This window comes from Oryzias latipes, chromosome 17 (assembly GCF_053564925.1).
Source record: "Oryzias latipes strain Hd-rR chromosome 17, Olatipes_Hd-rR_3.1".
Lineage (NCBI taxonomy): Eukaryota > Metazoa > Chordata > Actinopteri > Beloniformes > Adrianichthyidae > Oryzias > Oryzias latipes.
In genome coordinates, this window is record NC_136253.1 from 33,610,688 (window position 1) to 33,633,846 (window position 23,159).

At 40.1% G+C, this 23,159-nt stretch overlaps 2 protein-coding genes across 3 annotated transcripts in view; both read left to right on the forward strand.

Annotated features, from left to right (window-relative positions):
* The first annotated feature begins 2,419 nt into the window (after positions 1 to 2,419).
* Positions 2,420 to 13,154, forward strand: atp6v0b (ATPase H+ transporting V0 subunit b). 2 transcript variants are annotated; one of them, XM_004079432.4, is made up of 8 exons: positions 2,420 to 2,726; positions 3,863 to 3,911; positions 9,988 to 10,071; positions 11,112 to 11,189; positions 11,256 to 11,325; positions 11,420 to 11,471; positions 11,552 to 11,742; positions 11,821 to 13,154. In XM_004079432.4, the coding sequence occupies exons 1-8, from the start codon at positions 2,642 to 2,644 to the stop codon at positions 11,845 to 11,847; spliced, it is 636 nt and encodes a 211-aa protein (XP_004079480.1). In that variant the 5' UTR covers positions 2,420 to 2,641; the 3' UTR covers positions 11,848 to 13,154. The 2 variants fall into 2 exon arrangements, with proteins under 2 accessions (XP_004079480.1, XP_020566853.1); XM_020711194.3 differs by having other exon boundaries at positions 2,490 to 2,726; positions 9,988 to 10,821; positions 11,031 to 11,189.
* Positions 13,155 to 15,347: 2,193 nt separating this feature from the next.
* The window catches only part of b4galt2 (UDP-Gal:betaGlcNAc beta 1,4- galactosyltransferase, polypeptide 2), a 296,417-nt gene continuing 288,605 nt past the window's right edge, over positions 15,348 to 23,159 (forward strand). Inside the window, exon 1 of the mRNA XM_078933983.1 lies at positions 15,348 to 15,805. The gene's annotated coding sequence lies outside the window, so the exon portion shown is untranslated. The remainder of the gene's footprint in view (positions 15,806 to 23,159) is intronic.

Genomic DNA, 23,159 nt, shown 5'->3' on the forward strand with positions numbered 1-23,159 from the left:
ATCCTCCACAACACGCAGATGATTAAATTCTTCTGTCTTCCACTTATGTGTCATAATAAACTACTTGCTAGATGAAAATTGATGTTTCATTTTAATGAATAAAATAATGAATCACACCTCACCATGAATTTTAACCCCAAATAGTCCATGTTTAAAACTTCCTAGGCTACTTTAACAAAGCACTTCAGTTTCTTGGGTCATAAAGACAACAGTGATGGTTTTGCATCATTTAGAGAGAAGAAATCTGCACAGATTCAAACAGGAACAGAATGAACCAGATGTGCTTAAATCAGACAGAAATGGGAGCTTTTTCATTATCAGTCTGCTTCTGAATGGATCAAGTTTTCAGATATTCATTTCCCAAGAGAGTTTACACACTTTATAAACAATGTTTATGTAAAATTAATTAGAAAAAAATATAATTTAAAAGTATTTGAGAATCACAAAGAATGCTGAGCCTTTGGTGGATTTGGCTATTTAAAAAAATGACTCTAAACAGTAAACCAGAGAAAATACAGAGACAAGTAAAGAAGTATAGTTTTGTTTTGATGTTTTAAAACATGGACGATTTCAAAAGGAAAAAAAGCTTCTCCAGTAGATGGAAACGACATTATTGTTATTCAATGTACGTTTTTTGTCCTGATATAAATATAAAATAGCTGCAGGTGGATATTTTCATGATAAGATTGTGTATTTTTGAAGGTTTTTTAGCAGTTGCCACACACTCTTGGTGTTTCAGCATCCCCCTCCCCTCTCTTCTACTGTAAAATCATAGAGGACTCAACGTTCTATCTATCTATCTATCTATCTATCTATCTATCTATCTATCTATCTATCTATCTATCTATCTATCTATCTATCTATCTATCTATCTATCTATCTATCTATCTATCTATCTATCTATCTATCTATCTATCTATCTATCTATCTATCTATCTATCTATCTATCTATCTATCTATCTATCTATCTATCTATCTATCTATCTATCTATCTATCTATCTATCTATCTATCTATCTGTCTATCTATCTATCTATCTATCTATCTATCTATCTATCTATCTATCCTCCATGAGTCCTATCCTATTAGTTACAGAAGAAAGTAACAGTCTGAACGGCTGACTGACTTCTGCAGACACCGAGGAGAAGACTGACACCGACTTTAAATTATCTCTAAATGATGGTATGGATGATGTCCTCAGAGGTAGAAACCTGTCAGGAGGCATTTGCTGAAATAAACTAGCAAGAAAAAGCCTGTTCCCCTGAATCGCGCGCTGTCCATCTCATTTTGATTTTCCCCAAAGACACATTTTGATTGAGAGATGATTCTTTGTAATTACCATGGTTCCAGCCACATACTGTAATTGATTGTTCAATTGAAACCATGAAAGTAATTAGGCAGCGTAAAAAAACAGCTATATATTTAAACCATTCACTGGATCTGAGAACTGGACTAGAAAGTTCTGTGTTTCAGAGCACTCCCACATAAAGAAATGCGTTTCTTATCACCCCACCAGCAGAGAGATATCCAGTTCTAAGTCCCTACGTATTTCAATTAAAAAAACTCTCTTGGACACCACTACAGCTTCAAATGCCCCTATTGGAGCAATAGGGAGAACCAAGAAAGGTAGGAGAAGAATTCTGATTCGGCCAACATTTCTATGGCAAACCACTCTCACCTATCAGGAGTACGCTTGTTAGAAGGCCACACTGCTAAAACGTGGAAGTGGGCTACACAAAACCTGTCAATCAGACGTTTTTGACGTGAAACCACACTGGCAAATTACAACTTGAATAGTTTGCACTACAGAAAAAATATCATAAAAAAAGATGATTATAAAGAAAACATGTTTAAAAAGCAGCAGAACAAGAATGGTTATTCTGACCAATAGAATGACTGAGTAACAGCTGTTTATTTCTCTACATGGCTGTGTACGAATTCCAACCCTAATTCCTAACTACTAGTGTTAATGTGTATAGTTTTTATTTTGTCTAAATTTAAACTTTTGAATATAAAAACAGTATTTATTTACATCTGTGATCTTTTGATTAGTCATTAGTGCCTTATTTCTCTTGCATGGTGGGTGACGTAGTAGCGACACCCAGTGGCCATAATGAGAACTGCGTTCAATATTCTCAGAACGCCTTTTTTTGTGGTTACTGATACAAAGATACACAATTGTGTGTGTGTGTGTGTGTGGGTGTGTGTGTGTGTGTGTGTGTGTGTGTGTGTGTGTGTGTGTTAAATCATATCTGTTAATCAACTAATAAGCTTTTCAAAATATATGTACATACATGTCAAGATTTTTTGTCTTTTTAAAAGCAAGGAAACTGGTGGTGTGAAATAGTTCTATATTTATAACCGAACGCAGCCTCCGGTGTTCACTGTTTCATATTGTTTTGTATTGAATTTTTACATTCAATAAAGTTTGGGAAAAAACGCAGCCTCCGGTCCCTGGTCACATGCCAGCGACGCTGGATCAGCTGACTTCAACGTCCTTCTGCTTTGCGAGCTCTTCCTCCTCCTGCATCGACAGCTTGTGTATTTTACAAAATCACATCTGTAATTTGTTGGATTCCGGATAAATTGTGAGTTCGGTCCCCGAATATCTTGCTGTTTCAGCAAGTCAGATCACTGGTTAGATGCTGCTTGAGTGGATGATGAACGGACACGCCATTCTTTACACGGGGGTCACTTTGGCCTTCTGGAGCACCATCCTGATTGTCGGTAAGACTTCCGCTTTAGCTCTAATGGCAGTTAAATATTGTTAAATTCATAAACATAGTTTGTTAAGTGACGGCAGTCTAGTGGAGTCAACCATTCTGGTGTCGTGACCGTGGGGGCCGGTTGTTTCAGTTATGTGATACAAATCAATGGGACCTGGCTAATTCCTGGGACGGTTGCAATTTCATTTGGTTGCTAGCGCTGCTTTGGTTTAAGATTGTCTCGTTTACTGAACAAAGCAAATATATACGATTGCCATATACACGTAATAAACCATATGAGAATCAGATTTACAGTTTTGTAGTTTGTGTATTTAGTCCTAGGCCAGAATTAAGTCAAGCTAGGCTAATGCTAACATGTCACAATCAGTGGGTTAAAAAAAAAATCAGTTTTAAGGACATCTATCCATGTCAATGCGCCAGACTTGATCTTATGGCCTATACTATTATTATTATTATTATTATTATTATTATTATTATTTTGCATTTGGACTATTTTTTTCAGTAGTTTAGTGTTACATGTAAACGTTTTAAACGGGAACTACAGCAGTTTTCATATGAGAGTGAGACATCCTGTTTTCCACATCTACTTCTGCTTCTTAAGAAGGGCAGACAGGAAGTGATGAGAGCTCCTAACATGATCCATGGCTGTGTCCGAATTCCCACTAACTACTAAAAAAACGATTTAGTGCGGCACTGTAGCGCCCTGAGTTTCCAAAGCAATTCGAACACCAAGTTCACTACTTTTTTTTTTAAACAGTGGATATGACGTCATCGATTTCAGGAAGTTAAAATCTAATTAATGTGAGCGTTTTGTGACGATTATTTGAGTCCACTTTCTTGTGACAGTAAAAACGTTGATGATTTATAAAAGAAATTCATGTAAATACATTTTTTGGAGGGCAAAAATTGTGCCGATGCAATGCATTGTGGTCTATATTCGCCAATCTAGTGAGCTTTGATGCACACTGGTTATTCGCAGAGACTTATGAGAAATTTCCAGGGCACGGGATTTTGGAATTGTAGATTCGGTCAGCACTAAATAATAGCCACCAAACTATAAAGTGCACTATATAGCTAGTAGTGAAGGAATTCGGACACAACCACAGAGTCCAAAGGTTTTCCTTTTTGTTTCCGCAGGTATCTGCTACACCATCTTTGACCTGGGGTTTCGCTTTGATGTAGCATGGTAAGAAGTCTTCTTACAAAGTGAAGTTGTAGAAAACCAACTTGGCTCTCCTGATGGAGACGTTGATGTTTTTGCTCTTAACCGAGCTATATATTTAATATTTGTTTTGTTGTCGGGGATCCAGAAGCTGCACTGCAAAAACGTTTTTTAAAACTAGAATCTCTAGAAAGTAGTCGAATGAGCCGTGAACTTAACAAGAAATCCCATAATGAAATATCCAAATCTAGAAAAAACTTCACAGTGAATGTTATACAGCCCAATAATATTTTTTTATCTACTGTAATGAACGGAAATGACTCATTTTAAAGCAAAATGTGATGCAATTCAAATACAATCTAAAGGCGGCGTCACAATCAGCGCAAATTGCACGGATGTAAATTGATCAGACATGGATCTACGTGGAATAAGTGAGAAAAGCTGTGACATTTTCACAGATGTTTCACGAATGAACCACATTAAAACCACGGAGGTACGAATTAACCATGTGAGCGTCCGTGAAGTAATGTGAACATACGTGCGCCGGATACGCGATATAAAAGTTATACATCAGTGTTACATGCGTGAAGAGTCCGTTAGACAAACGTGGAACCGTGGCGGAAAGCCACAAACTTGTGTATGCATCTCGCAAAAAATCTCACACCATTGTGACATGTTTACGTAATACTCGTGGATAAACTACGTAAAATAATCCGACCAATCATTTTGAACAGCTCCAAACCGAATTGTCGCAAAGAACCAATCGGCCGAGACCCTCGACGGACATCTGCGCACATCGATGAATGACGAAGACATGGAACACGCATGTATCATGATGACACGTGGAAAATCGGCTAATGTACGTAGTGGCCGTGCAACACGGCCTTCAGTGCAGGTTGGCCCATCAATCAATCAATCAATCACGCTCCAGATGTGGTCGTTGAACAGACGTCCCAAAGAACCGATTCTTCTGAATTCTCAGGAAAACAGTCAAAAGGAACTCCTCTTCCAGGGCTCCAGACTGCGAGCAATTGGTCGCATTTTGCGACCAAAATTTGAGAGTGTGCGACTGAATTTTACATCCAGTCGCACATGTGCTACCAGTAAATTTGCCTCCCCCACCCTTCGTATTTTTTATACATCAAAAGTGGAAGGGGCACGTCAATGATCAATGAAATAATCAATGAGACGCAAGCCACACGGACGCAGGCAGACACACACACTCGCGCACATACTCATGAAACGCGAGCACACACTCGCGTGATACCTGTCTGTGAGGCGGCCACTGCGTGTGAGAAGAATAGGGAAAGCCACTGTGAGTGGCTAAAATGCGTGTAGGGGGAGGGGCCTAGAGATAATCGAGCGCGCGTAAACATCTGTGGGAAGGAAACGGAGACAAATATCACAACCTGATATGTGCGTCTGAGCTATGAGTAAGCGAACTATTGATTCGTTCTTCCGACCTGCGGCTAGTGTACCAGTGCCAGAGTGTACAGCAGGGCTCTCAAACTCGCGGCCGCAGGCTATTTGCGGCCCCCAAGATGATATTTTGCGGTCCCCGCCTTAATATGAAGGTTTAATGTTACTGCAGCCCGCCAGTTTGTATGAATGACACTTTCTCATTGTCGTGCGCGGAGCTGACCAACCAATCACAGTGGGGTAAATGACTCTTGGGGGCGTGACAATGACAGGGTTTGAAAGCAGGAAACCTGACAGCCCCCTCCCTCCCCGGACCACATTAAGGAGTTCCTTACTTTCCTTTAGAACGTATTTATTCGCTCGTAATTTTCTAAATACATGCAGTCCGTGCTGAACTTTTCTCTGGGCCGCACAGACCCGGAGGAAGGTTTAGGTTTTGGTTACGGCGGCGCATCAAACGGTTATGCACGGCTGTTACGGCAGCACACCGCTCCCATCCCGCGGGAGTGGGGTCAGCTGAGGAGAATAAATGTCCCACACCTACATGCGTGACAGCTAACGGGGCTTGAACTTTAAACACGTGCGAGCAAAAAAAACATTAGTTTTAGACTCACTGAAAATACGTGGGGAAAATGCAACGATAGACGTGTTTGAGATGAACCGGCACCTCGCCTGGATCGTTGGGGACACCAGGCGGGGGGGCTGAGAGATGAAAGCGAATCTGCAGCAAGACTGAAGGACAACAGTTGGAGTTGTCCTTAACATTCAATTTAGTTTTAATATTCTTCTCCCCCTTAGTATGATCTGTGTTATTATAGATTTTATGATTATTTTAATGTTTTGTGATGTATGTAGCCTTTTTTAATGAATTGGTATTTTAAATTATTTTAATTAATCACTCCACTACAAAAACCATCAGGACACATGTCCCATAATGCATTGTTTTGTAGTCTCTAGTTTCCAGCTGTGTTCGGGTAGGTTTGCCCCTTGCTCCCACCCCTTTCTCGCGATATTTTTGTGATGATTGACAGTTGATGTTGGAGCAAAAACAAAAATATATGTCACACACCAGGTGATCTGCGCAGCGTTGAGTCCACCTGGGTGATCTCAAACACGCTTGTTGTGCATCTTGGCTGCACCTATTTGGTGTCACAAAGATAAATTTCCATCCGTTTTCTTTACTTATTTGTACTGTCATGACAGCGATGGTGCTGTCAGTTTACCTTCTTGTTGCATCTTCAAAAGTGCAGAATAAAATGTGACACTGAATCTCAAACAGCACATTGTAATTTCTGCATCTATTATTAAAGTATTTATTAGTAATACAGTGGAAATTAGTAGATTTGGTTAGAATGTTGATTTACGGTATGCGCCCCTAAATTATCTGGTTGCGCCCCTAAATTTTTCAGTTAGGGGCCACTGTGCTCCTAGTGAAAAAAGTTAGTCTGGAGCCCTGTCTTCTTTTCTTTGGTGCTGGTGGCAAACGACACTAGTCAAAGGAAAAGTTGTACTTGACTTAGCTTTTCCTGCAGAGATCGATTTAAGAAGAATTAAAAGTGTTGAATAAAAAATGGAAACAAACCTGGATAACATGATTAAAGTGCTGCCTTAAAAGGGTTAGATAGGAGTAAATCTGTTCAGTTTTCTTTCATACAATAGGTATTCTAAAAAGCAGCTCTATTAATAAACACTCATGAACAACAAAACATAAATTCACTGCATTAAAGCAACTTTGAAGTTGGTTGACCTGCTTTTGTTTTTTTATGCTTAATTACCTTTTAATGTCATGTAAAAATGCCAAATATGTGCAATATCTTCACATTTCTACTAAAACAAGAAGGACATTTACTTTTTCATTTGCCGTTTCAAACGCACACATGACAACAGAAAGTGCTGGGAGACGTTTGAACTGCAGGAAAAGACTGTGGTTGCACTTTAGTCCGTCCAGCACAGGAAGATGTCGATTAAAACGGAGAATCAGCTCTTAAAAAAAAAAAAAAACAAAGTAGATTCTTGGACTGAAGGGTCAACAAAAACAGGAGTGTAACACTCAGCGTACAGAAGTACGCTGAACTACTAGTAATATACTACTAATATTAATATTAAAAAGCCATTTCACCATGACTACATTTATTTAACTTTTTAATTTTTGGTCCCCGTAAAAAAAAGAGGATCTAGACTTAAACTTGGCTGCAGAATTTATATCGTTGGATATTTGAGCACATAACATTGTTCCAGACCATTATTTTAATGTCTAACGCAGGGGTCCCCAAACTACGGCCCTGGGGCCGGACCCGGCCCGCCCATCCATCTGACCCGGCCCCCTGAATGATAACAGAGAGAGACCCTTTTTTATTTGTATTTTTTTTTTTTTCATTATATTTTTTTAAGCCCGGCCATGTGATGGAGACTTATAGAAGCAGTGGCACGGCCACCCCTGCCCGACACCCGGCCACCCCCAGTGGCCACCCCACGCTACTAAACTGTGGTAGCATCCGTTATGCATTTCATCCCAAATGCGCAGCCTGCAGGCGGCAAGTCGCTCTGATCACCTAAACCAGGGGTGTCAAACTCATTTTGGTGCGGGGGCCACATTCAAGGCGTCTGATCCCAAGTGGGCCGGACCAGTAAGATAAAAGCAAAAAACAGTTTTTTCTGGGTTTTGTTTTACTCAGTTGGAAAAAATGCCTCAGCCAACATGGTAGCCTAATCACTTATTATTACACATTCATACTCATTCACAGAGGCCAATGGATGTAAAATAAAATGCATTTCACATAAAAAAAATGGTTAATTTTATTCAGACAGAATATTTTACATTTGACACTGAATTAATCCTTATAATAAACTCAAGAAGGGCTATGGAAAAGATGAAACACCTGCCTAAAATGTAAATGTGCAAATCAATGAATAATTAAACTAAATTAAACAAGAATTTGGAGTTAACCTCCGTTCTCTCCTCAAACTTCAGCCAGCCATTAATATCAGGATTCAGATCCTGAGCAGAAACATATTTACTTTCATTCAAGTGTGCAAAACACAATGAAGTGTCCAAGAATCTTTTCCTGGTTTCTGCCTGAATTTTGTGGCAACACCTGCCTTCTTCCTGACCTTTGATGGGCGCCATCAGTGACCAGACTGACATCATGTGACCAGTTCACTCCAACATAGTCCAGTACTGTAACAAGAGAACTGACTATGTCATCAGCTGTTGTTGGGTCCATCAACTCAAGAAACTCAGCTATGACGGTCTCTTCAGCACCTCTAAGAAATACGCACCGTTGCGCAATATCTGTATCTGTGCTTTCATCAATAGTGACCGAAAATACAATAAATGACTGGATTCCTTAATATGGCGCCCAAGTCTCCTCAGAGATGTTGTATCTGTAATCATAATCCTTGACAGACTGTTTTTTAGGGAACAAAACTTCTGTAGCCTTCAGTATTTTTCAGTAGGTTCAGCATCTGAAAATGGTTTGGATGTTTGCTCCAACTTGTCTGCAATCAGGTGTCTGTCACTGCTCCATCACTGACGTCACGCTGCAGTAAATGGAGACGTTTTTTTTTTTTCAGGCCAGGTTTTAGTTGGTAAATCCTCTCTTTTCTTAACTGCAAATGGTGAAACTTTTCTCATTGTCTCATAGTGGTGCTGAATATAGTATTCTTTGAGCGCTGCTACCTGTTGATGACATAACAAACACGCAGGTTTTGCATTCAACTCCGTAAACAAATAAAACTTTGTCCATTTTTCCTGGAAAGCTCAGCACTTCACTTTAACCCTTTTTTTCTTTTTGACAACATCTTGGTCATAAGGGGGTCACTACTGATCATTCTTATTACAATGTAACAGCAGTGGGGCTTGCGGGGAACCAAACTACATCTGATTCAGACACAGAGCCGTTAAGTTTCACTTTTGGCAGGTGCAAAGATGTGCATTTTCACCTGTTTTGCTTAGCCTTTGCTCCCCCTAGTGGCGGAATTGCGCATTTCGGTTATTTCTTTAAAAAATCATAACTCGCCACAGGAATGGACTAGAAATGTGCTTGTTTTTTTAAACATTCTCATAATTTTTACTCTTCATGACTGGGCCGGATTGAACCATCTGGCGGGCCGTGTGTTTGACACCCCTGATCTGCTCCACACACTCACACGTTCTGGCCCCCCCACCACCACCACTCCCTTCCTGCACCCCTGCAAGCCCACAAACAGCGGTTTCAGTACATATTATATATTTGCTGATTATTTTGTATATATATATATGTTTTTTGTGATGAACCCTGTGGCTTTTAGTTTACATTCAGGCAACCCCTGCGACTGTCAGACTTTTTCTGTTTCAAACTGACCTGAGGGAAACGTCATGTGGCCCTCGCTGGAAAAGTTCGGGGACCCCTGGTCTAACGTGTTCATAATTTTAGAGGCAACCGTATTCACAGCTCACTGCGAGCTCATGGTTTTTCCCGACTCGTAGAACTTCATACACAGCTTGTGCTTCCTGATGTTTCAAATCCTACTTTCCCAGGAAAAATACCAAAGTGGTGCAATTATCCCAATCAACTCCCATCGAATTTTCTGAATTTCTGAATTGTTCCTGCATGTTTGCCTGACAGTCCAGTGTTCCTTTTTCAAAGTTCAACCTTTCTGTTTTCTAATATATTTCTGTTCCGCGTGTTCCAATCGACAGGTTCCTGACGGAGACCTCTCCCTTCATGTGGGCTAATCTCGGCATCGGTCTGGCCATTTCTCTGTCTGTGGTCGGGGCGGCGTGGTGAGTTAAAGGAGCTTCAGGGTTTCAAAAACCTCAAAAATCCTGACTTCTGATCATAATTAAGGTTCTGCAGTCAGTAATTCACTCAATTTCAATAGAAAAATATTAAAATGTTCGATTTTCTTGTGAGTTTTGGAACAGTACTAAGAAATTATTGTGTCCAATATAACGTGTAAATTGTTCCAGACCCCCATTATTTGTGTAGAAATGTATTTATTTAATGAAAAAGTGACTCATCAGGTGCCGTTTATTTCATTTTCCCTGTATTTTCAGAATTAGAATGAACTCAAAGCATATGAAATGTTTCTGAAAACATTGAGATCTATGCTGTCCAGACGAAAAGTTTTTACTGAATTCTATTCAGTTTTTGCATCATCTGTGCCTCTTTGACTCACACTGCGTAATTTTCATTTCTTTAAAACCTTTCTGTCTGTTTGGCCTCCAAATTAGATCGGATGCAGATGTTGCATTTATTTGAGCCTGACCCCTCCGTAATGCCCCTAAAATGGGGTCAGCTGTTTGCAACTGCAGTTTTTGTTTTTTGGTAGATTGGTATGGCAAGCAAAAGGTAGCATAAAACACCAGGAAAAGCACCGTAAACATCGAAAAAGGCTGTTCTGACACACATTTTGCAAGTATTTCTGCTCACGTTGTCCCAAGATGGGCATGAAAAGCGTCTCACCATACAATGGTTAACCTCTTGAATACTCTTATGACTGTTTCTGAGTCACGCTTTAAATGCGTGACTTTGTTTAACCCTTGTGCTATCCTAGGCCCTTTAACATTGGGAGTTGGGTCATCTAGACCCACTTGACAGTGCGCTAAACCTCTTTTCTTCACGGATTTGCGATCTTCACTGGTGTTCATGGATTACATGAAATCTTTCCACCTTTATCCACCTTTGTAATGGTAGGGAGAACATGTCAAAGTAAGGATGGGGTCATCTAAGATAGCACAAGGGTTAAAATGATCAGCGGTCTGAACTGGCAGAGAAAATCCCTTTTTGGTTTGACATCTTTTTACATTGTTTTTAAAAAAAGGGGCATCTACATCACCGGCTCCAGCATCATCGGGGGGGGCGTTAAGGCTCCTCGCATCAAAACCAAAAATTTGGTCAGGTACGTTTCAATTACAGAAGGAAAACACAAAAAAGTTTCTTTTCTAACTTCATTTTCTATCTTTAGCATCATTTTCTGTGAAGCTGTGGCCATTTATGGGATCATCATGGCCATCGTCATTAGTAACATGGCTGAGGTAGGAGCATGACAGCGATTTTAGAAAAAAATACTGCAGAAGAGATCGATTATTCAGACAGTAAAGTTCTGTTTCCTAAACCATCTCATTGTAGAGGTTCAGTGGAACGACCCCAGAGACCATTGGAGCACGAAACTATCAAGCTGGTGAGAAAACCTCCTTTTAGCGGCAGAGTAAACCTGAAAAGTCTGCAGTTTCAGTTTTCTCCTGTGGTGTTTTTGTTTAGGTTACTCCATGTTTGGGGCGGGTCTGACGGTGGGGTTCTCCAACCTCTTCTGCGGCATCTGTGTGGGCATCGTGGGCAGCGGCGCGGCTCTGGCCGACGCCCAGAACCCCAGCCTGTTTGTGAAGATCCTCATCGTGGAGATCTTCGGCAGCGCCATCGGCCTGTTCGGCGTCATCGTAGCCATCCTGCAGGTGACTCTCCGGGTTTTTAGACGGTTACAGCCGTGATGTCATGGATTCCTGCTCTGAAACTCTTCTTTCTGTCCACAGACATCCAAAGTAAAGATGGGCGACTAAAAGACGCCAAAACACTGCTGGAAAACTAAGATGGATTATTATTGTGTAAATACATAAATTATTTAAATGTGTCTATTTGCCTGGTTTTGTTTTTAACCATCATTCAGTGGGTCAGAGTTTCCCTGTTTTCTTCAGAACCTTTTTTCTGTTTTTGGACATTTCAAAGCTCCAAAATGATCTGAACTCACACTTCCTGACCTTCCTGTCGCATCTTTGTCAGGTTTTTCTGGCTCTTGCTAACGAATGATGGTTAAAAACGACACTGGGGCGTGTGACTCTGTGTGTGTGTCTTCTTTTTCCTTTTCCATCCTGTGAGGCATGAGGACGTTTGCAGCTCGGTCTGTCGGTTCAGGGCTGCAAACTGGGTGACATTCTGTGTTGTTGGATCATGAGATGCCATGTTTGGCAGCCCGGCGAGCGGAATAACCGTCACCGACACTGGAAGAAGGACTTAGCCGGTGTTTCGATTAGGATGAAGTTGAGTCATGCGCAGGCCTGTTCAGTGTTTCTGATTGTTAAAAGAACAGCTGATGGTCTCAAACCTGCACGGCGACCCGCAAACGGACTCGTTTCTGGAGTTTCTAAATTCAATCAAATAAATTCAATTGATCTCAAATTATGTCAGAATCATCAATTTCTTTGCTCTTTAATTTGGAGTCCAGTTTTCTTGACTCAACTTCTAAAAGCATCTGAGGAACATCTGACTCGTTCGGGTCATAGCGTTCGTTCTTCACCAACACAGGAAGCAGCTGCAGAATGAGCTTCATCCTGCAGGAATCTTCCTGTTTTAATGCTCATTTTGTCCAAAGTGCGTCTCTGTGCTTTTAATGAACCTAAAGGTCTCCGCATTCGCTTTTTAGACGGATGTTGTCACGGATGCGTCGCTCCAGCCGTCACCAGGAACCCAATTCCAGTCGTGCAGAAATGTAAACCCTGCAGTTTCCCTGTGCAACCCCTTTGTTTTGAATGTACACGTGATTCCTCCGTGGCAGATGTTTGCTTCACAGTTTCCAAATGGTTCCCAACATTCCTGACAGATGAGGCGGAGATATTTGAGTGTAAGACAGACGGGCTCCAGCAACGCGACGAAAAGACATCGCCGGTTCTTTCTATTGTTTTGTACAAACTTCTGGGGTGCAGTGTTCTGTCTGGATCTACTTTAAAAATCTTCATTTTTGTTTTTTATTTTTACATGTGACTGTCGGCTAAAGGATGAAATGTGCGTGTTGTGATGAAACTGGAAAACTCAAACGTGATTTTTGTCTTTCATGGAAATGAAGAAAAAAAATAAAACACCTGGTGAAATAGTTGGTCTCGACTCGTCACAGGCCAATTTACCAAACTTCTTTTCTTTTCTTTATATATTCATACACAAACCACATAATGGTGAGCAAACAAAACTCATGTTTTTCCAATTATGAAAAACAGTCCAGGATATTTTTATCTGTTTCCAACTATAACAGAAATGTTCTAATGTTTTGGTTTCAGATGAACAGAAAATACATGGTTCACATTGAAACTTAAATCTTTTATGTGTAAAAACTGGAACATCTTTAAATGTGCTTCTTTCATTTTAGGTGCAAGTGGGTATTTTGTGTTTAAAGAAAATGATCCGTCTATCAGGGTGGTTTCTAGGTCGCCTCTGTACTAAAGTTGCAGAAAATCTTTGGTTTAAAGTTTAGAGTTACTAATTGATTGTTGCATTTTTTAATCTCAGACAGGGATACCAATTTACCACGCAATTCTTTAAGATAAATTGCTGCCTTGCAACCTGGAGGAATCTTAAACGTACTTCCAAAATTACCGATACAAAAAAAAGTAACAAATGATAAACAAAAATGAGTTGGAATCGATGAGACAGAAATGGAAACAAAGCAAAGAAAAACCAAACAATTCTGACACATGTCACTTCCTGTTTCCTGTGGATGGATTTGTATGTACAATACTATGGTTTGTGGAGGGAAACTTAGATGGTGAGTAAGATTAGATTTAAAACTAAGTGTGCACCCTTAGAATTAGGCTGTTATGTTGTGGTAAAGTGTGATTTGTTTGCCTGTGTGTGTGCATGTGTCGGGTGAAAACTGTAAACTGCTGCTGGGCTGGGAGACAAACAAACGATGGAGGCCGGTGTTCAGGCGCTGTTCTGCAGCCTGTGACGCTACCTTTGGTGAGTCAGGCTCTGGACCAATCCTGGAGGTTCTACAGAGGATGCTGTTTGTGAAACCACGTGCGGCGTGTCGTGGTCCAAAAATGGTGTGCGGTTTTTTTGTTCTGTAAAATCAAAGTTTCAGGTTTTTATTTGTGCGTCATAAATACCTTCAAAAAATGACCCAGTTCTTATAAAGTCATTGTTTCTGCCTCTTTCATCTGCTTCGTGTTTTGGTTTTTTACAACTGAATGCATTTTATGTTTTTCAATTCGGCTTTATAGTTTTCGTTTATAAGTGTGTGGTTTCCATATTTATGCCGTTATTATTGTACTTTAAAAACAGGACAGGTATGTCCACTAGATGGAGGAGAAGGCTTTAACATTTGTCATCCTATCAGCTCCAAAAACTCCCAATGACTTTACTCATCTTTCGTTTATGGGTTTTATTGTTTATCACTCAATTTATCCAAATCTGACAAAAAAAACAACAACTAAGTAGTAAAGAAGTTTATCAGGTTCCGGCAGCCTTGTGGAGAACTACAAGTTTAGTTACACAAATGAAACTCTGAGCAAATGCAGATTTTTGTTTTAACTGCTGGTTTTAGATTTCTAATACAGGTCATTCATATGCTAGGGCTCTATTTTTAAGGAGGGTTTTGGTCCAAAGGGAAACCATACCAGCTCTCCTACAGATCATTAAATCATCACAACAATGCTTTGTTATAGATTCTATTTAGAATTAATAATTTTTAGGATAAAACAGGAAATTAGAGGATTCTTATGTCAGACAAACCTTATCATATGATGAATATTTAATAGGAAGGAGATCAAGAACCAGTGTTGTTTTCTTTTTATTTAAGTTTGATCTATATGCATTTTTCTTTAATTCTATTAATAACAATGAAAAATTAGTCAAGTTTGAACATTGGTGCATTGTTTTTTTTACGTAATTAGGTAGGCAGTGCCATTCCATACAACTTTGAGGTATTTTTTAATTAAACAAATAGACATACTTTTGTATAAATCAGTCTTCACAAATATACATTTTGATCTAAACTGCTGAGCGTGCCCCACTGTTTGTGAATTACCTGCAGAACAGGTAATTTTAGGGCAAAACATGGGAATATTTTAATGACATTTTTATTAAATTGTTGCAGTTCCATCATAATGTCAATCTGAATGAATGCAGGAAATCAAAGCAAAAAGGTAGCTAAAAATATAAATTAATCAATAAAGTAACTTTTTTTTTTAGCTGTAACGTGTTCCTATTTTTTAACATAACTATTTTATATTTAAAAAAAATCAACCAGCTTCCATTAGTTCCTATTTGAGTAAAAAGGCGATAGAAAATCCGGACCTGACAGGCCACCGTAGACATCAGTAGCGGAGGGACCTGCTCCCTGCCTCAGCCTTTGAGCATCTTTTCATCGCTTTGATATCATTCCCACCCAAACACGGCGGGATGAAGGGAAACCGTGAATCCAGCATCTCTCTTCCTCCCGGTTTGCGCCAGAACTGAACGTGGAGATGTGCGCGCGGCTTGCGTAATAATGCTTTCCAACAGGACGCCTTCCCCCTGATGCTGAGGAGACATAATAGCTTTTCTGTGGACACGAAAGACTCCAGTTATCCAGAACGGAGTCGAACCGGACACGGCTTTTGGCTTTGAGCGCTTTTTACGCATTCTATGGACCGTTTCCGCATCCCGTTGTGTGTTTTTTGCGTATTTTTGCTCCCGGATGCTGCAAACAGAAGAAGTGGTGCTCCAGCACAGAAGATGCTCCGATAGAAGTATCCGCCTGTCACTGAGGTAGGTGCACGATCTAGTATCTGCATGGGTTTAGGGTGCATTGTTCAAAGCAGCCTGTCATTTTCGGGGTTTCTCCCTCTTGAGAACGTGCACAGATCAACCGTGCACGTGCCAAAAGCGCACTAACTTTTGCATTTTGTGCAGATATGACGGCGTGCTCGCTCCTCCACATCGTTGTTTTGTTATCGTGCACACATCCAGAAATATTAGCTTGCATCCTGACACCCGCCATGCTGGGCTTCTCTTTGCTGTTCAGCTCCACTGAAATGCTGGAAGGAGTCACACAACTCTGGGTTTTAGCTTTAAAAAAATATATATATTTTTTTTCATTTTTATTTTCCTGAGAACTGCACGTGTGGATCAGAGCACCCCCCACATCTGCTGCTCCAAAAAAGAGCCTCCTAAAACCAAAGAGCACCACGGTGAGCCAGAAACGACAGAATGTGCCAGAAAAACATTGTGTTTTTGGAATCAATGTCCAAACAAAAACTCGGATCTGGACTTAAAGTCAGTTTGAAGCATTGTAGGATCGCTGCAGTGTTTATTTGGTTCACAGTAGTGGATAAAGGAGATTTAGATCAGAAGTTTCTCCGCATGAAGTTTGGTTCAAATATTTTAATTTCAGAGAATTATTTTTTAAGTTCACACAGTTGTCCATAAACTTTGAGCACATTTTGAAACAAAATTCATTAGTTTTAATTAGTTTTTTTAAAAACAACAACAACAATAATATTAATAATATAAAGTCCAAACAAGTCTGCTTTGGATCTACTTTCTGGTTTGACCTGAAAGTTTTGACCGACTGTTCTCGACATGTAAAGTCATTCACTAACCTCTATTTTTATGGGTCAAAAAATGCTTTTTTTTATTTTAAATGTCAACAAGTGCCCCCCCCCCAAAAACAAACAAACAAACAAAAAAAACAAAAAAACAAAACAAAAACCCAAGCGAGTCGTGTGTTGCTGCTTTGGATTCTGGTCCCGTCTCGGCTCACTGGGACTAGAGGCCGTTGTTATCCTCAGTAAATGGGCTTAAGATTCCTTCATTGACTGCTGATTTAAGCATTAGCGTCTCACTGTTTGAATGGGCCATTGGAGTGATCCCGCAGAGACATCTTTTTAGGATCCCGACTCCAGGCAGGAAGTGGTTGTGGCATCAGCAGGTCGTGTTACAGGTGGCTAGTTTGTTTCAGCTGAAGCCTTCCAGTTTATGACCAAAGATGTTTGGCTGATTTAGTTGAGTTAAGATCTCCACTGTCTGGCCCTCTGGCTTGGAGGAGCTCTTTCCATCTGAAGATGATGGGTCATGCTGTGCGGTTGCCTGGATACTTGACAGCTGTAGAGATGGCCTCAGTTCACAGCCACTACATGGAATATACTCTCATAAGTGTAAAAATACCAGACTGTGATCGGCTTACAGGAGAGAGAGAAAAAAAAAAACTTTTACAACACACAATACTGCTTTTATAAAGTTGGACAAACATGTTTGTATGGTTTTATGCTCTTAAAAGAAAGAATGAACTTAAAATCTCTAAAACCAAAACAGATATGATGATGAGAGTTTATTAGAAATGCAAAAAAAAAAAGTTCTATAATATTTGTGCCAAGCAGGTAATTGTTAATAACTTACAAATAGTGTCGCATTCAATAAACTTTTATGTAGGTCATTAATGTCATAGGAAAACTGTAATTATTGTTTTGGGTGCTGACTCTCCTTAGGAAATGTGCTAAGAAAAAGACTTGTTGCTAGGTAACTGCATTGTCAGAATTGCAAAGTTATCATATCTGCAGGTATTTGGAAAAGGTGTAACCATGAGCTCATCTAACTCAGTTAAATATGGAGTTATGTGGTAAAGAAATGGAAACGTAAAACTACAAAAAAAATAAGCAAGAATTATAAAAATAACATTAATAATAATGTCATATTATGAAATGAAAAAACTACATCCATCAGCCTATCCCAGCTGCTGTAGGGTGAAGGCGGGGGGATGAAAATATTATTTTAGTTCATGAATGTGTGGCTGAATTCATGTTCCAACAGGATATTATAATTTTGTAAAAGTTTATTGTTGACTTGTTTATTTGAAGGTCACGTGATACGTGCGCACTCCTCGCTGCAGCCTGACTGTTAGAGATGAGGAAATTACACAACCAGAGTGTAGTTTGCGTGGACATCCTACAGGCGTCCCACGGGGACTTGCGTATCACGTGCACACCCCGTGCGTGCAGTCAGTTAGTAGCCAGTCCTCGTACCTTACTTATAGCTAGAGTGTGGCATAAGGGCGCCGTACGACAGCAACACTCCAACGTCACAAGTGTGTGTAACTTCCATTAGCTTTAATAATACCTTATGATACACTGACCACACAGATGACAATGGTACGTTCCATTTCCAAGACCTCACTGAAGGTGGCCGTACGAGCCTCAAGGGAACTGCAAGACACTGCAACTCCTGTACTGGTCAACCGTCCATACGTGTGCTTGTGACTACGGGTTAAGCGGTTTGGTGAACCTTAAAGAACCTTGGAGAACAGCAACAGAAGACCACTCTAGATGCCACCACTGCAGCTGTGAAACTCACACGGTAGGCCCTGAATCAGAACATGAAAACGGATTCATTCTGCTTTGCCTCTATGGTTTAGGCTGCAGTCCGTGTTTAGGTTGGTGTGGTGGTATTTTGGTGTACACGCTTTCAGTTGTTTACTGTAATCAAGCGAGAGTCTAAACGCTGCAGTCCACCTCAGTGCCGTTGCCCACATCTTTCTCTCTATGAGCCCAGAGGTTTCAGCCACTGATGATCCAAAACGGGTTTCTTAAAGCTTCAAAGTTACCAAAGTGAGGCTCCATAGAGCGATTTGTGGTGAAGGGAGAACTTTATATATGAGATGCTAACACGTGAAAACAGACAAATGTCCCGTATGGGAACTTCAAACGTTTTGTTGAATCTCTGAGGCACCAAAAGTGTCCCGACATGCTTCTATGCCGTTGTATATCCTAAAGGGAGTGCAGATGTCTGGTGGTTTGTCAGATCTTCAACAACCCAAACCTCCAGAGAGAAGAGAGATTTCCTTTCATCAATCCGCCAAACATCTCTGTCTTGAGCTCATTGCACATTCTACGGAGGTCAGAGACGTCTTTTTTGTGAGCGCTGTGTTAGCCTGACCTTGTGGTGAGTTTTCCTGGACATCTTCTCCTGGAAAAGCTGACAGCTGTCTGCAATACCTTTTGACTTAGAACAATCTTTTTCATCATAAAGTCACGGACGTGATGGTGTTTGGTAGCTGCCGTTTTATCCTTTTAGGACTGATGCGCAACTAACCTCTTGTTAGAATAAAATATGTCCAACACAAGAGGCCCTCAGCTCTCATCTGTTTGCCTAGCTGTTGGACAGGACAAGTTAAAAAAAAAAAAAAAAAAAAAAAAAAAAAAAAAAAAAAAAAAAAAAAAAAAAAGGACTGATGCGCAACAACAAACATTTGTCTTATGTCTTATGGTTGGAAGCTTGACATGTTCGCTTTTTATTATATAGTGTTTATTAATAATTTATTTAAAAATTATATAATTATGCCCCAAAGCGGCTTTGGACTGCAAAGACCTTTTTTGTTTCTTCTTTTTAACTGCATTTTTGAGCAAAAATGACTCCCCGCCACAAACTCAGAATTTGCACAGACCTAGCAACCACTGCAAATGAATGAAATGACTGAGTGAACAGATGTCAAATGGCAGGAAGTAGTTATTCAAAAAAAAGTCAAAAATCCTCTAAAGAAACCAAAAAACACTTGTTGGGGATATCCAACAGAAATTTCAAAGTTATTATCGGATGGTGGTGGCCATTTTTGTGATACCATTTTACAGGAGGGATTTTAATCTGTGGAGCATCGCCGAGCAACTTGGGGAAAAATGTTGGAATTGGAAGTTGTAGATTTTTAACGGCATTAGCGGGCGGGGCAAGCTCGTAAAAGTGGCGTTCGCCTTTCCGAAATATTGTGAAAATTTTAAATTTGTTGGCTCAAGCTGAACGAAACGATATGACATAATATAATCATATTAGGAATGTGGGCACGGTTGTCCAAAAACCTCAGTTGCCGAGAAATGATCCTGAAATTTACTTTTGCAGATTCTTCTTAAAGTTACACAGAACTGACCTGTCCGTCACTCCTAGGTGACCAAGGAATAAAGTGGTTGCTATGGCGATAGAACCAACAGAAAAGCTGCCATTCTGAAAATAAAAAAAGATTCAATTAGTTTGTGATGTGCTTCTCTTAGTACATTAAATTTAATATGATTGTATTCTGGCTAGTGGATAAAAAACTACAAAAAATTACCTTATTTGAGATTTTTGGGTAAGGGTGGAGAAGCTGAAATTTGTTTGTCTAAACTCTGCTACAGGTCTAAAAAAATCCTAGTTTTATGAACTCCTTTACCAGAAGGTTTGTTGTTTTTATCTGTTTTAGTTTTTAATGAAACAACATTTGCGTTTATGGCTTATTTAATAAAAATTGTCCTTTTGTTCTATCAGTTGTTTAACAGAGCTGACTGAAGCTTGCGGTTTTCTGTCGTTCCGCCTCAAATCTCAATAAAAAGATGCTGTGAGAAACAAAAAAAGCTTCTTCCACATCAGGTTCACTCATTATCCCCGACTCCTTCGTGTTGTTGGTATTTGTTGTCATGGGAACCAACGAGGCCTTTCCTGAGTTCCAGGGGGGATGAGTTCAGAGAGGAACACCTGTGTGTGTGTGAGTGTGTGTGTGTTTGTTTGTGCGTTTGAAGTGTCCTTTGTGGTGTTTGCTCGTCTGCTGCCTTTTTCTTGTGTCCCTGCTGTCATCGGAAAACAAAAGACGCAAAACACACCTCAGAGGGGAACACAAACTGACATTTTTGGAAAAGCTTGGCTGTCGCTCAGGCAACGCCTCCAGCATGACTCAGCCCAGAAGTTCAGGGTTTAGGTTGGTTTTGACGCCACGTTTGGTACTTGACAACCCCTGGTTTGTTTATTTAAAAAAACTTAAAATGCATCTTTATTTCAGACTGAACAATTGACTGCATATGAGAAGTGAGTGAGTGCCCATAGAAAATGGTTTACTCTAACCATTTGAAATTCAATTCAGTCGCCATTTTTTCACAATTTACACCCCACCATGTTGGAGACAGAAATCGTCAGTAAGCAGTGTTTGGTCCGAGTCGGCCAATGTCAACATTTTTACAGCAACCACTCCCACCAATCAAGAATGAGCTTGTTGGAAAGCCACACCCCTCCCACTTGAAGGCGGGCTACACGAAACATGTCAAACATTTTAAAACGTTGGATGTTGGGGCCAGCAGGCTCCACCTACTGTTATTGAGGCATCTGATTGGTCAGTTCATGACCTGAATAACTTGAACTATGGAACTTCCTGATTGGAATGCCAGGGGGGAGGGGTGAATGTTTGCATTGTTAAAAGAGATTAAATGATAATAAATACATTTTGAAATAAAAAAGAATGAAGAGTCACCATGCCTGACTGTCAACATGAAAACCATAGAAGACCAGACAGTAACGTCTGACAGTCAAAGAAATAACGAAAACAGCGGCGGGTGGGGTTTGTATCTGTTAAACACTGTTAAAAACCCACTCCAATGAAAGTTGCATTTTACATGTTCATGTTGCATTTCTTTGATGATGGAAGACATAGATTAAAAAAATTCAGATTAAAACTGTCTTTCTGTGTATTTCCATTTGAAAAGCGTCTAGCTGTTCTGAAGAATCGGTGGGCCACAAGCTCCCTGCTCCGCTCCATTCTGATGAATCCACTGTCAGACAAAAAGATCCATGAACGTCTTTGTCTTCCTCATCTGAGCTGGAATCTGGATCCAAACTGCTTGGCTTGATAGCTGCAATACTGCTCAGCATTTTTGCACCGTTAATGTTAGGTTGGGAGTGTGAGGGCCTCTAAATTAGTGTGTGCAGACAAACGGATGATGGGAAATGAAGGTGGGTTCACTCTGCGCCAGAAGTTCTGATGAACTATGTACTAGAAAACGACGCATAATCAAAATGAAAAGACCACTAAGAACGCTTAGATCAACAGATGACTGTGAAATAGGTTGGGATATTTAAAATATTTCCTGGATGGTGATGTGACGATTCAAAGATGAGTGAAAAAGGATAATAAATATGTTTTTTCAAAAACAGAAGCCCTTTTCTTTGTAATAAAGAATTATTCATTGTTTCCATAAACAATAGTTTTCTAATTTAGGTGGAAATTACAGGAACTGTTTTGACTTCAAAATGCTAAACTTTGTTGAACCGTAAAATCCTGTGTTGGCTTTTTCTGCTTCATGTCTTCAAGACAAAAAAAAAAAAAGGAGAAGATGATTAAAAAAGCCTCCTCCAAATCCCCGTCTAACTCCTCGTTGCCAGTGAGGCTTTCTTTCCGCTGCAGCACTTCATTTCTTTCTTTGCTCCGATGCCAAATGAGCAGCTGGATGAGAGAAGGCCGAGTGAGAGAGGACACGAGAGATGATGATGATGATGATGCTGCTCTTCCACCGTAGCTGCAGTCAAACAAATCTGGACTGAAATCTGCCATCCCGTCTCCTGAACCTCTGAGTTCCCGCTATTGCACGTTCACATGTGGAAATGGAGGCGTGGAAGTTACATCAGCGAGCTGTGAACAGCCTCCAGAATGTCCCCCACCCCGCCCACCGCGGCATATACAGTCCCGGAGGACCGCGTGCCGACCCGTCTCTTGACCGGATTCTTTCCTCAGGCCGGAGAGCCGCTTGGTGGTGCTTCACATCCTGACCGCCAGAAGCCCTGCATGTTCATCGATCCCTTTGCTTTAAGTAATCAGCGCTGTTGAGTGGGCCAGATATAGAGTCGACACGGGACCACTGTTAGCCCTGGGGGGGTTCATGTATGCCCTATTATTTATTAGGTATTTTCACATATATTCCCATTTATAATGTGTGTTTTTAATCAAAAAACAAAACAAGGCAACCAATGAAAGTTTCTTTTTTCTGCAAAACTACTTTATAGAGTTACCATGATCATGTAAAAGTAGGTTTATTTTATAAAGTTTTTTTTGAAGCTATGGATACCCTAAAATGTTTTCTGTATTTGTTTTAATTCCCCGTCTCATCATTTATTTACATTTAAAGGGAAGTCAACCACTTCATTCGGCATCCAGTCTTTCTTTTACTTTAATGATAAATCAGTGGAAAAGCTACGGTGGCCCTGAAGTACAAATAACATCAACAAATCCCTCAACGCAAAAACATATTAAAGATCATAACAACAATTAAAAAAGAAAATGAAATAAAATAAAATAAAAGAAACCTTTGCCTACATTTTAGAAATTAAAATTCCAGAAAAA

Bases quoted from the DNA above. Each gene is read 5' to 3' on its own strand.
- atp6v0b (XM_004079432.4), top strand. From the start codon at position 2,642: ATGCTGCTTGAGTGGATGATGAACGGACACGCCATTCTTTACACGGGG. The intron at 2,727-3,862 runs GTAAGACTTCCG...TTGTTTCCGCAG, and splicing joins GAGCACCATCCTGATTGTCG to GTATCTGCTACACCATCTTT. The intron at 3,912-9,987 runs GTAAGAAGTCTT...TCCAATCGACAG, and splicing joins TTTCGCTTTGATGTAGCATG to GTTCCTGACGGAGACCTCTC.